Here is a 13,366-nt window from a genome sequence, read left to right as displayed (position 1 = left end):
TCCTTTCCTTTCCTTTCCTTTCCTTTCCTTTCCTTTCCTTTCCTTTCCTTTCCTTTCCTTTCGTTTTCCTTTCCTTTCTTTTTTTTTTTTTCTTTTCTTTCATGACCAGGTCTCATTGTATAGCCCTGGAACTAGCTCTAGAGATCAGGCTGGCCTCAAACTCACAGGACCTATCCTCCTGCCTATGCTGCCTCCTCCCAGTGCTGGGATTTTTTTTTCATGATTTACTTTTTTTTAAAAATTTTATTATTAGTTACATTTTATTAACTCTGTATCCCAGCTGTATCCCGCTCCCTCATTCCCTCCCAATCCCACCCTCCCTCCCTCATCTCCTCCCTGCCCCTTTCCAAGTGCACTGATTGGGGAGGACCTTCTCCCCTTTCATCTGACCCTGTTTTATCAGGTATCTTCAGGACTGGCTGCAAAGCCCTCCTCTGTGGCCTAGCAGGATTTCTCCTCTCTTGGGGGGATGGGGAGGTCTAAGAGCCTGCCATTGAGTTCACGTCAGAAATAGTCCCTGTTCCCCTTACTAGGGAAAACCAATTGGTTACTGAGCTACCACGGGCTACATCCGAACAGAGGTTCTAGGTCATATCCATACATGGTCCTTGGTGAAGTATCAGTCTCAGAAAAGACCCCTGGGCCCAGATATATTTGGTCCTTGTGGAGCTCCTATCCTCTCCATGTCATACTATCTCCCCCTTCTTTCATATGATTCCCTGTACTCTGCTGAAGGTTTGGTTATGAGTTTTAGTATCTGCTTTGATACACTGCTAGGTAGAGTCTTTCAGAGGCCCTCTGTGGTAGGCTCCTGTCCTGTTACTTTTTTCTCCTACGTCCAATGCCCATCTTGTTTGTCTTTCTAAGTGAGGATTGATCATCTTACCCCAGGTGCTCTCTCTTGTTTATCTTCTTTAGGTGTACAGATTTCAGTATGTTTATCCTATCTTATAGGTCTAGTATCCACTTATAAGTGAGTATATACCATGTGTGTCTTTCTCCTTCTGGGATACCTCACTCAGAATGATCTTTTCTAGATCCCACCATTTGCCTGCAAATTTCATGATTTCCTCCTTTTTGATTGCTGAGTAGTATTCCATTGTGTAAAAATACCACTATTTCTATATCCATTCCTCTGTTGTGGACATCTGGGTTGTTTCCAGGTTCTGGCTATTACAAATAAAGCTGCTACAAACATGGTTGAGCAAATGTCCTTGTGTACTTGAGCAAATTTTGGGTATATGCGTAGGAGTGGTATAGCTGGGTCTTGAGGAAGCACAAGTAATCCAATTAAAAAATGGGGTACGGAGCTAAAGAGAATTCTCTGTAGAGGAATATAGAATGGCAGAGAAACACTTAAAGAGATGCTCGACATCCTTAGCCATCAGAGAGATGCAAATCAAAACGACCCTGAAATTTCACTTTACACCCATCAAAATGGCTAAAATGAAACACTCAAATGACAACACATGCTGGAGAGGTTGTGGAGAAAGGGGAAGCCTCCTTCATTGCTGGTGGGAATGTAAACTGGTACAACCATTTTGGAAATCAATCTGGCGCTTTCTCAGACAATTAGGAATAGTGCTACCTCAAGACCCAGCTAGACCAGTGCTGGGATTAAAGGTGCCTGAAGAGTCCTTACTTTCCCCACTGCTTCTCTTCTTCGTCCTTCACTCTTCCTTCGCCCCTTTTCACATTTCCCAGGCACCTCGTTTGTGTCTGAACACAGCCACACAGCAGTGCTGAACTTAGACCCAAGAGCCGGGAGAGGGGCAAGATGTGAGGTCGCTGGCAGCACACAGAGAAGGGCACCAACTCTGCATGTCCTATCCCAGAAGCCTCTCCCAAGGCTCCAGACACAGTGACACCTCTCCCTGCTCCTGCTGCTCCCATGGGCCTCCTTGCCAGGAGGCACTGAAACTGCCCTGCCACAAGCCAAGTGCCTTCTTCCCTGAGGAAGTTCCTCGGCTGTCCTTCACAGCAGGGAGAGCCCACCAGGGCAGTAGCCATGCTGGGGCCTCTGCTCCTGCAGCTTCTCTGTTTGTGGGAGGTCTTCCTCCACGTCCTTCCCTAGAGCTTTCGCTCCACACTCCGGGCCTTCTCAACACTGTAACTACCTTCGGTACTGAGGTGGCTGCACAGGATACAATTCTGAGGCGGCTCTCTCTTCCAGGGAAACTGAGGTAGCTTGCCGTGCAAGCCTCACCCTTCGCACACCAGCCATTGCATCAGGAGGACGCTAGCATCACAGGCAACCCAGTGGCCACCGAGGGCATCCTAAGCCAGAGGAACAGACCCAGACTGCGCCCAAACTCCACATTGCGAAGCGAAGCCAGGAGCCTGGAGCCTCCAGGCCCTCGACATCTTCCCTCCCTCCCAGGGCTCCTGCTCAGCCCGCGCAGTGTAGGTCGCGGGTGCAAAGGGTCTCCTGGGCAGGGCTGAGAAAGCCCAGGTGCTGCCTGCCACAGGTGCCAAGACTCAGCAGGTTTTCTTCCAAGGTTGCCTACAGCTCCGAGCCCAGAGTCTACCCAGGCCCACCATTACCCAGTCTGCAGCTCCTCCCCTCCCTCCCACAAGCCCTGCCCACCATTTCTCCTCCTCCTAGGATCGCCCCCATCTCTCCTGGCCGGTCCTTCCTCCCGCCCTTCTACAGGCCCCGCCCACAGACCCAGCTCACCTCCTACAGGCCCGGTCCTCCTTCCCTGAAATCCACTTACAGGCGGTAAGCAAGTCCAAGGATTAGAGACTATCGGAGCATTCCACATTCTGAGCCCTCATTGTTCAGAGAACCCATTAGGTTCCAAGACTTGGACAAAGGCCTTAGGCCGTGTCAGAGCTGGGGCAATGCAGGAGAGTGGTGCCTGAGAGACTCAGAGCATGGCCAGCTGGAACTACTGTAGCCTGGAGAAGGTGCTGAGCACCCCCCAGTGGGATCTATAAAGGACAGCGCCCTGTCCCCAGGAGGTGAAGGGATTATGGGGTCCCAAGGTCAAGGTTACCACAACTGGGAGACTACTGGCAGGCGTGCCACCATCTTCGCCCAGAAAGAAGGGGCTAGGGGTTCAGTGCCTGCTGTACTCCCTGATCAGCAGGGTGAGAAGCACTTGCTGACACCCCTTACAGGGCTGTACAGGCCTCCTCCGGCCAGGAAGAGCGCCATGTGCGACTTCAGGGTAAGGTGGCCAGAGCTAGCCCCCAAGGACCAGGAGGCGCAGAGGGAGAACCAACCCGGCTTGGTACTCAGTTCTGACTGGAAGCCCTATGACCAAAGTTGCTCCTGCTCCTGCTCCTTCTCCTCGGGGATCAGCCTCAGACGTCAGGAGAGTAGCCACAGTGAGCCCCACGAGGCCCCCAAACTGACTGACTATTTCCCAGAACCCCCTGAAGAATCTCCACACATGACCATTTTCAATACCTACTTGAAGCCAGAGTCGATGACAGCGCTGGAGAAGAAGGTGTGGAGGAAGACCCTGGTGGTCATGAATCAGCTGGAGCAGGAGAAGGGGGCTATTAAGTTCCAGAGAGCGGTGCTGCTCAGGGAAGCCAGGGAGCTCCAAGAAGAACACAGATTGGAGGAGGCAGAAAAAAAGCCCTTCCTGGAATACCTGAAGAAGAGACACCGGAAAACCCAGAAGACTTATGACTCCCTCTGGAAAGACTACATCCGTCAGAGTCAGGAGATAGAGAAGAAGAGGCGAGAACTGCTCAAAAGCTTCAACTCACGCACGGCCAACCTTGAGAAGCAGCTGATGGAGGGCAAGAAGCTGGATGCCAGCTTGAAGAAGAAGCTGAAGGCCCTGAGGCCTGTTGAACAGGTAAAGCAGAGCCAGGACAGAAATATCCAGGACTTAGAGGATGAGGAATTCAGCATAGTAGCTGACACTCCTTTCATGGATCGAGAGAAACACTTGAAGTTCCTGAAGGATAGGGCCGCCTTGGAGGAGCAAGTGGAGGAGCTGAACCTGCTGGAGTCGGGTGAGGCCATTACCAGGGAGCTGAGGAAGAAGGCCAAGGCCTTGGAGACTATGGCCAAACAGGCTCAGAAGGACTTCTGCCAGGGTATGCATGCTGAGAATAAGCGGCTGTGGGCACAGATCCATCAGCTGGATCAGGATTTCTCTAAGCTGGAGGCCAGAAGAGAAAAGCTAGAACAGCGAAAGCAACAGTGGAAAGAGCAGCACTGGTACTTGGAGGCCCTGGCCCGAGGGAGGCAGCGCTTGCAGCAGCTGGAGCGCCGCACCCTTAAACCACAGGCTGCTCCTCAGCCAATACAGAGCCGTCTACTGGGTGCCAGGCTGAAAACCAATCCAAAGTAATGGCTGCCCTGTCCAGGAAGCAGACTGGAGCTGAAGTTGGGAGCACTACACAAAGAATAAAGATGCTTTCAGACAATGCAAGGACAGAAGTGCCAAGGGAATGGAGGGCTGATCTTCTCAGAGGGGCAGAGGGGGCCTGACCTGGACTGCATCCCCCCCCCCCACAGCAGCCCGAAGGACTACCCTAACTGCAAGTTTCACAGCTTTCGGGAAGCTTTGCTCTTTAGACTCTATTCCTTCATGTTCCCTGTTGCAGTGTAGACTCTGGTGCTCAATTTCTTCTCTAGTGGACTTCATGACAACAGGGTGCACTTTGTAACTCCTTCCACACAGTCACCCCATCTCACAGTAGTAGCTTCTGAGACTTAGGAGGGTGCATGCTGTTATTTGGGGAATTGCCTTCTTTGCATTTGTGCCTGGCTGAGGCTGCACTGCTTTGCAGAGCTGTGGGTCGTGATGTGGAGTGAGGCCCCATGTTTGGGCCATGTGCTCCTGTGTGACAAAATACAACCAGCTCTCTGCGTCCTGGGCATTGCTCCAGGCCCAAAGCCTCAGTATTACACTGTAGAATTTTAACCTTTACTTAGCTATGAGATGATCTTATATAAAACTGTGCTGGAAATGAATTGCTGCATGTACCCTTTGACTTACAGATTTAACTTGCATGTGAAATGTTTTGTTCTTTAGCAATGTTATTGAAAAACAAAGCCTAAGTGTGATTATTCAAAATAAAAGTCTGTTTATCATTACCCAAGCATACAGTTCCTTCCTTTTTTGTAGGACAGATAACCGTGGGGGACTTAAAATGAAAGCTGCTTGCACCCTTAAGACATGGCTCCTACCCGTAGATGGCTGAGGGGTAATTGAGGGAGGCCGGCCCGAACCCTGCCTCTGCCTGGAGCTGTGGCCTCACCATGTCCATGTCAGGCAGGACTGTCTAGCCTTTACCTGTTCACCTGAGGCTCCCCCAGCACTCCCAGGAGCAGCTGATGCCTGATGACTGTGGTGCTTGGTCCTCTACCTGGCTCTCTCATGCTTATTATTGAGTACCTACTCTGTGCAGGGAAAGGGGGCAACCCCACAAGGTCACCACAGTAGAACTCTGGGGGGGGGCTACTTGGAGACGTTTAGGGTTCAGGACAGGACCTTCATCCCGAGACATACACAGCTGCTTTTAGGAGACTGGCTTGGGGTGGTGTGGAGCAAACTGATAGACGTGAGGAGGACAGATTGAGATCTCCCTACAGCCACCACACTGGGCTAAGTCTTCATGAGGTTCTGAGACAAGTGCTAGGTGAGGTACTGGGGTCACATGACCTACGAGCCTGAAACAACCCAACCCAAAAGCCTAGTTATGGCTATTTAAAATAAAACACGAAGGGAAGGGTCAGAGGGCCCAGGCCCTGGGAAGGAAGGTGGGAGGCAGGGGTGCGAGGGTGAAGAACTTAAGTTTCAGTGTTGGCTGTCCGTCTGGATGGGCGTAGGGCATCTGCTAGAGGACGGGAGGTCCAGTAGGTGGCCACGGCCTTGTGTTTGAAGCTGGTGGGCAATTTCCCCCTGTGTCATCTCCACTCATAGGGATCCATCATAGGGATGCAGCGTTTACTGCTGTGTGTGCTGAGTCTGTCCCTGTGTGGACGTTTCCAGCCCCAGACTGGGCAGGAAAGAAAATGTGTGTCAGTGGGCAGCACCCTCCATGGCCCCTGCATCAGCCCCTGCCTCCAGGTTGATGCCCTGCTTGAGCTCCTGTCCTAGTTTCCTTCAGTGATGGATTATAATGTGGAAGTCTAAGCCACACAAACCCTGTCCTCTCCTACTTGTTTTTGGTCATGGTTTTTTTGTCATAGCAAATAGTAACCCTGACTAAGACAGGACCCTAACTGTGACTGGATTTTTTTTTCACCTGCTTTAGCAATGAAATGGGTCCCTATCACCTGGTCCCATAAAAGCCCAGGGGAAGCATGCTTATGCACTGATTGTTCCATTTCCTCAGGGTTTCTGTTGCTGCATTCCCATTTTTTTCTTGGACCTGAAAGTTACTGGCTAAGTGATATGCCAGGCACCCTGCCCACTGAATGCATCAAATATTCAACTTGGCCTTGCCCCAGGCACAACTACAACCCATTCCTCACACTCTCCCCACTCCTTCTCAGGACTTTCACCATAGCAGCCCTACTGGACAGCTGCAAACAATTCTCGGTACTCCACCTAGCTTCAGGGAAACGATGCTTCCTGTGACAGGCAGGCATTTGCAATGCTTCCCACTTTGGAGGATTGTTTCCACATTGCAGACAGGGAAACTGAGGCTCAATGAGAAGTCACCTGTCCAGGCCATAGGAGATCAGACCCTAGGGCTTTCCTGTGTAGCCTTGGCTGTCCTGGAACTCACTCTGTAGACCAGGCTGGTCTCTAACCCAGAGATCTGCCTGCCTCTGTCTCCCAAATGCTGGGAGTGCGCTACCACCTCGGGGCTGAACCTGGGCTCTTAACTAGCAGTTTACACCATTCTCTGAGAAAGTCACAGGTTCAACTCTCCAAGAAGTGTGTCTGGCTCAGTCCTGTATCAGAAAATGGGATCAAACAGCTTGAGAGACATCAGAAGGACAGGTCTCACTGCTCTCAGTGGACCATGAATTCCCACAGACGTGATGTCCTCTAGTCAGATGTGTGGCCTTCCTGCCTAAGAAAGTGGCGTCTGTGCTCTGGGGACGCCCTGTGCTATTTGTTTCTTTAACTTCATATATTTATATTCCTCGATGCTAACTTGGTTTCATGTATTGCTGTTAAGAGACCTAATAGAACCCACGTGGAATTTGTTAGTCTGGGGGTCCCTATTTTGGCAATTAAGCCATCTGTGCTGTGCTTTTGGAAGTGTTTTCTAGAAGCATTCTGAAAGATAAGGAAGAAAGTAAGGTGGGGATTCTTGTGTGGAGGGGAGGTGGGCAGGGCCTGGCCTGGAGTCCAGCCTGGTCTGGGGAGAAGGCGGCAGATGAGGTTTGTGACTGTGCCACTGGAGCTTGCCTTTTCACACTGCACAGGCAGAAGTGATGAGCCAACTTGCCCTGTCTTCCTAAATTATCCCTTTCAGACAAGTGTTGGGCCCTGGCTCAGACATCCTGCCCTTGAAAGGTTGTCCCAAGAGGCGTTTGCAAGCTGATTTAGGCAGGCAAACATATGGAAAAAATGCCGGAGCTTATGCACTTATTTAAATATGAATTATATACATGTGATTCATCCTTCAAACTGCTGATTTCAGTGGGGGGGAGGCAAACCCATTTATGCAGCTTCAGGGCACTAAAAAAGCAGCTGGTAGTAGAACAGGGCTGTGAAAACAATAAAAAGCAATCCACACAGTATAGCCCACTCGCTTAGACCATTCTCCAGTGAGGGCCAGAGCTGGGTGTTGGCCACTTCCTGCTTTCTCAAACATCCACAGCTGTGGACCCTTCAGGGTCCCAGATCTGTCCCTGGGCTTCCACAATGAGTTAGTTGCTGTGACCACATTCAGACACGAAGCTGCTCAAGGGAGTCTGGGTGCGTGTTTTCGGCTCCCGGGTCAAGAAGGGACACAGCGCATCTTGACCAGGAAGCCCGGCAGTGGAAGAGTGAATCGTCTGGCTACGCGGAGGCTGCGCTCAGGAAGCAGAGTGAAGACAGGAAGTGGGGCTGACTGTAAACTCTCACGGACCCTCCCACTCCTGCCCGTGACCAACTTTCTCCAGGTAGGCTCTGTGTCCTAAGGGTTCCACAACCTTCCAAAATAGCACCGGTGGTTGGGAACTAGGTAGCCAAACACGTGCCTCTGTGGGGGCCATCTCACAGTCACACCACATCCCATCCCCGAAGCCCATATACAGGCCCTTGGCCATCTCATGCTCTACAGTGCACTAACCCCAACTTCAAAAGTCCCCAGGGTCTTTTAACAATCCCTTATCTGTGCACTAGCAAATTCCATATGTCTAGCATATGATGGCAGAGTGAACGTTCTCATTGCAAACGGCAGGAATGAGGGCCGAGCAGCAAAAGGTCAGACCAGAGCAAGGCAGAGACGTAGCTAGGGAAACACCACACCCTTCAGCTTGTCAGGCATTATGAGGAAATAAACTGGGCTCCAAGGGGCTTGGCTATCCCCTCCCCCCAGTTCCACCACCTGTAGCCTCTCTCATTCTGGCTTTGTGCCAGCCGCTCTCCCAGGTAGACGACCCGTGATCCCAGCACTTTCTTGTATCCTGCTGTCTCCATCATGGCTTCATCTTTGTAGTTTCACGCACTGGCCTCTTGGGCCGTCTTTGCAGAGACTCTGCTCCCGCTTTATGTGGCTGGGCTTCAGTGGCTGTCAGGAATGTTGGCACAAGCCTCCAGGGTCCCCTTCACTGCAAGGAGTCTCTTCAGGGCATTCTTAGGCTTTTTTAAAGAAAGCATTCACATGCTCACAGTCTGGAGCCTTTGCGGTGGGCCTTTCCCTTCCAGTGCCGTTCCTGTTACCCTAGGTGGGACAGGTGCTTCCTGACAGGCCCAATCCTTCCAACACCTCCAAATGTCACTCCGCTCTACCTGTTACTCTCTCTCACTGCAGACCCAGATGAGAGCAGCGAGCATCGGCCACGCCACAGATCCTGCCATGTTTGATTATGGCCTCACTCAAGTTCTCTGGACACGGGCAACATGCAGCCATGTTCTTAACTCCCAGGTCACACAGGTGCCCGCTGGCCCAGTACCTATGGTGCTCTTATGACTTGTGTCGGGTAGTGTTATGTCAACTTGACACGAGCTAGTGTTGTCTGTCCCCGGCCCCTTGTGGGTGGGGCCACTCCTGGGTTGCTTGGCCTAGATTCTTTACAAAAGCAGGCTGAGCAAGCCGTGTCTGAGCAAGCCAGTGAATAGTAGTCCTCCATGGCCTCTGCATCAGCTCCTGCCTCCAGGTTCCTTCCCTGCTTGAATTCCTACCCTGACCGCCTTCAACGATGAACAGTGAATGATACGGAAGGGTGAGCCAAATAAGCCCTTTTCTCCCTAAGTTGCTCAGGTCATGGTGTTTCATCACAGCAAAAGACAATCTGGCACCAGGCCAGTACCTGGGATTGCTGTGACAAACCTGACCACAATGCTTTGAGGGAGGATTGTGGAAGGACTTTGTGACTTTGGACTAGAAAAGCCATTGAGTGTTGAGAGCTCAGTGAGCTGTTCCGTAGGAGTTTGGGAGATAAGACTGCTCAGAGCAGTGCAGAGACGGAGGTCTGGCTTTCGCAGTGTCAGAGGGAGGCAAAGACCATACTGGGCCATTGGTGTGAAGAATCCGTGGTTCTGGTCAATTGGAGTTGAAGAATCAGTTTCGATTAACAAGAGACCAGAACTACTAAGGTGAAACCTTTGCTTTGCTGGGAGAATGGATGCTGGTCAGCTGGAGTTGAAGAATCAGGGGTGATTAACAAGAGACCAGCATCACTGAGGTGAAGTTTTCCGGGAAGTGTCTCCTCAGGGTCGGCACCCAGAAGCTGCGCTCCAGAGGCGGCCAAGGTTGCACCTCACACCGGCAGCTGACTTTGGTAGTGTAACAGTCACCCAGGTGGTACTGGTTTTGAAGGCATGAAGGGGTCATGGGGAGCAGCTGAGACTAGGCTCTGTGAGGCAGGGCTGGAGTTCTGGAAGAGAGCTCAGGAGAGGCCATTGGTAAAAGTGCAGCGCAGCTGCAGCAGAAGATCTCAGCGTTTTTTGGAAACTCCAGTACCATGGGGCAACTGCCAAGGACAGCAACAATGGCGAGGTGGAGGCAGCCTGAGCCTAGAAGACAAGCTGTGTGTGCTGCAGAGGGCAGAGGCAGAGAGGCGACAACTGGAGGAGTCCAGAAGGTGGTGAGTCCCGTGTCACTGTCTGTGCCTCTCAGATCCTGCAGTAGGATCACAGGGATTACAGAAGAATGCTGCAGAACAGTGACTTTCTGTAAGTGCTGGGGTCTTGAACTCAGAGCCTCACTGCTGTGCAGCAGGCACATTCCCCACTGAGCTGCCTCTCCAGCCTCTTGATAAGGTAACTTTCTTCTATATGGGGCTCAGACTGGAGACCTGCAGGAGCCAGTGGAGGACCTCCCATCCCTAGGTCTCTTCCTCTGTGAAGCCACACCAACGTTCCTCCTTGCCTGCCTGCATCATTCCTGGCCCTGCCGGGCTGGGAGTTTCACATCTCCCCTCTAACATTTGCACGGGGGACCCGTAGACCTAAAACACTGGGAGGTGGGAGCTGGGGTGCCAACATTTGCTTCAGCTGCCCAAATAACAAGAAGAGAGGCCCCCTGTCCTCAGTGATGCCCCGCCTGGTGCTGCTGCCATAGCCTGGTTGTGGGGAAGGACTCTGATCTAATGATTTGAGTTTCTTTGTCATGCCCGGGCTCGGAAGCAGAAATAAAACAGATCAGGTGCCAGGGTGAAGGTTTACTGAGTGTTTGGTGTGCATCAAGGATGAAAGAAGATTCCGATTTTCCCTGTACCCTCAGCCAGGCCGAGGTGCCTGAGGAGGCGCCTGGTTTGGTGCCGGCAAAACTGCACAGTTGGGAGGCTTCCTAAGGAGAGGAGATAAGCAAAAACGGGGGGGAGGGGTCCTCAACAACTCACTGGGTGGGGCTTGAAGATGGGTGGGACCCCTTCAAGAATGGAGAACCTGGGAGTCCATTTTTTCTCCTCCCGCCGGAGCTCATCGATTTTGCCTGCTAACTTCCGGGGGGGGGGGGGCAAAGTCCTCATGAGTACAGTTGTGTGGTTGTAACGCAACAGAGCAAAAGGGAGCTACAGCAAACTTCAGAGAGCAACAGCTCATGTACATATGTGCACATATGTGCACACGCATGCCTGTTCACGTGCACTTAATAACACGTGTGTGCACATGCGTATGTGTGCACTGGAGGACAGAGGTTGATGTCAGGTGTTTTCCTCAACTGCTCTCCAGGCCACATATGAAGCAGTCTCTCACTGGCTAGTCAGCTCGCCTCAGGGCCCCCTGTCTCTCTCTGCCTAGTGCTGGGATCACAGGTGGGCTGCCACGCCCAGCTGGCCTTTACATGTGTGCAGGAGATCTAAACTCAGGTCTTCACGATTGGGAGGCAAGCCCCACGGGCCATCTTCTCAACCCCCACGCTACTCTGGAGTTTTCTCTCTGCAGCTTCAGTTAAGAGAATCCCAGAGATGGCCTTCGTTACTGGTCTTTTCTTTGACTAACTTGACCTGGGCCCTAGATGAGGTAGACCTCATGAGTTGGACCACCCCTCCTTCCCTTCCAGCTTGTGTGGATGGTGTCTTTGCAGCTGGAACACTGGGCCTCTCTCTCTGTGTTTGCTTTCTTCTTTTCCACACTTGCTTGGAGAATGCTTCCTCCTGGCCACCCTCCCTGATTTACCCAGGATCCCTAGCTGCCTGGCCGCCATTCAGTACTCTTGCCACTCTGTACAATTTCCACCTCCAGGAATCACTGACATTGATGTCCCATGGCCCCCAATGAAAATAAAAGAAGCTGCAGCCAGAGAGAATGCTGGGAAGAAAAGGAGGTAAAATTCCGTTCCTGGCCTGTGAAGATCAGCTGTTCAGGATGTGTGGGGCTTTTGGCTCAGCTGGAGCAGGAAAGCCAAGGACAGCCTCTGGGAACAGCTTTACCCTAACAGTCCAGTCACACACACACCTGAGGAATAGCCAGAGGACCCAGAAATAAACAGTGACAGTTACTTGATCTTTGACAAAGGTGCCCAAATCAGACACTGGGAATAAAAAAAAAAAAAAAAAAAGACAGAATCTTCAACAAATGGTGCTGAAAAAACTTGTGACATAACAGAAAGAGATCTATGTCTCTCTTCCCCCTAAAAATTTGATCAGCATGGATCAAAAAATTTACTTTAAGCTCCAAAATTGGAACTGTTAGAGGAAATATAAGAAAATATCCCAAGATACTGGCATGGGGAGCGCTCTCTGAGGAAGTCCAACAGCTCAGTGGAAAGCAGCAAGAATCAAGAGACGAGGCGGCATGGAATTTGAGAACAAGAGAAGCCACCAGCAGAAGCCACCAGAGATGGCAGTCAGAGTGGTGGATCTTTGCCAATGCCACATCAAAGGATTGCTAGCGACTGTCTGTAAAGACCATGACAAATAAACAGCCCCCAATAACTCCATACATCAATGAGCAAATGAACCAAACAGACAGTTCCCCAAAGTGAACACACACCAATAAAGATGAGAAAATGTTCAACGTCCTTAGTTGCAAAGGACAGACAAATTAGAAGCTCATTTCACCCTAGCCAGTATGGCTATTACCAAGAACATGAATGACAGCACACGCTGATACGAATGTGGGGAAGAGGGATACTTTTTCATTGCAGGTGGGGGTCACACGAGGACAACCGTGTTGGGAACTGGTGTGCAGGGGCCTCCAGAAACCAAGAGTAGAATCCCAGGTAGCTCTCTGCGTAGTCTCCAGAGGACACAAGTCAGCCTTGCACAGAGAGCTTACACATTCAGGCCTATTGCTATTCACAAGCGCTACGGCTAGCTTAGATGTCTGGGACAGATGTGTGGATAAAGAGAATGTGGTGTGTTTACACAGCGAGCCGTAGTCAGCCGTAAAGAAAAATAAAATGATGCCATTTGCACGAAAATAGAATTGGAAACCATCAAGTTAGGCAAAATAGCCAGACTCAGACAAATGCCACATTTTTTCTCCCATATACAAAATCTAAATTATTTTTAAAGGTAAGGGAAACCCTTTGAGGGGAACTGAAAGAGAGTGGGGGGCATGGCAGGGTGGGGATGAACCTGGCACCACAGACACCACCACAAAACCCACCACACAATGAATTTACACTACAAAGATAGGTACCGGGCACGTGGGACCCATCTGCTGCTTTCAGAGCCCTTGGACTTCTGCTTCTGGCCGCTTCTCCTCACATGGGTCTGCCAGAAAGACTTTTTCTCCAGACAGCACCATCTGTCCCTGTCCACATCGCACAGAGGGCAGAGGGAGGAGGTGGCTGGGAGGCCACTGGAGGCTGTGGCTCTCTCAGCCTGTGGAGCCTG

The 13,366-nt window shown here is 51.3% G+C and overlaps 2 protein-coding genes across 4 annotated transcripts in view; one reads left to right on the top strand and one right to left on the bottom strand.

The window, feature by feature from the left end:
- Positions 1-13,366, bottom strand: part of Sez6l (seizure related 6 homolog like) — a 152,889-nt gene that overhangs the window by 29,830 nt on the left and 109,693 nt on the right. The window lies entirely within an intron of this gene.
- Positions 2,687-4,924, top strand: LOC110553999 (coiled-coil domain-containing protein 121-like). The gene has a single exon (XM_021646320.2). The coding sequence runs from the start codon at positions 2,976-2,978 to the stop codon at positions 4,314-4,316; it is 1,341 nt and encodes a 446-aa protein (XP_021501995.1). The 5' UTR covers positions 2,687-2,975; the 3' UTR covers positions 4,317-4,924.

Source organism: Meriones unguiculatus, chromosome 4 (assembly GCF_030254825.1).
Source record: "Meriones unguiculatus strain TT.TT164.6M chromosome 4, Bangor_MerUng_6.1, whole genome shotgun sequence".
In the NCBI taxonomy this organism is placed as follows: domain Eukaryota; kingdom Metazoa; phylum Chordata; class Mammalia; order Rodentia; family Muridae; genus Meriones; species Meriones unguiculatus.
The sequence above is the reverse complement of the archived record's forward strand: the minus strand, read 5'-3'. Positions and strand labels throughout refer to the sequence as shown.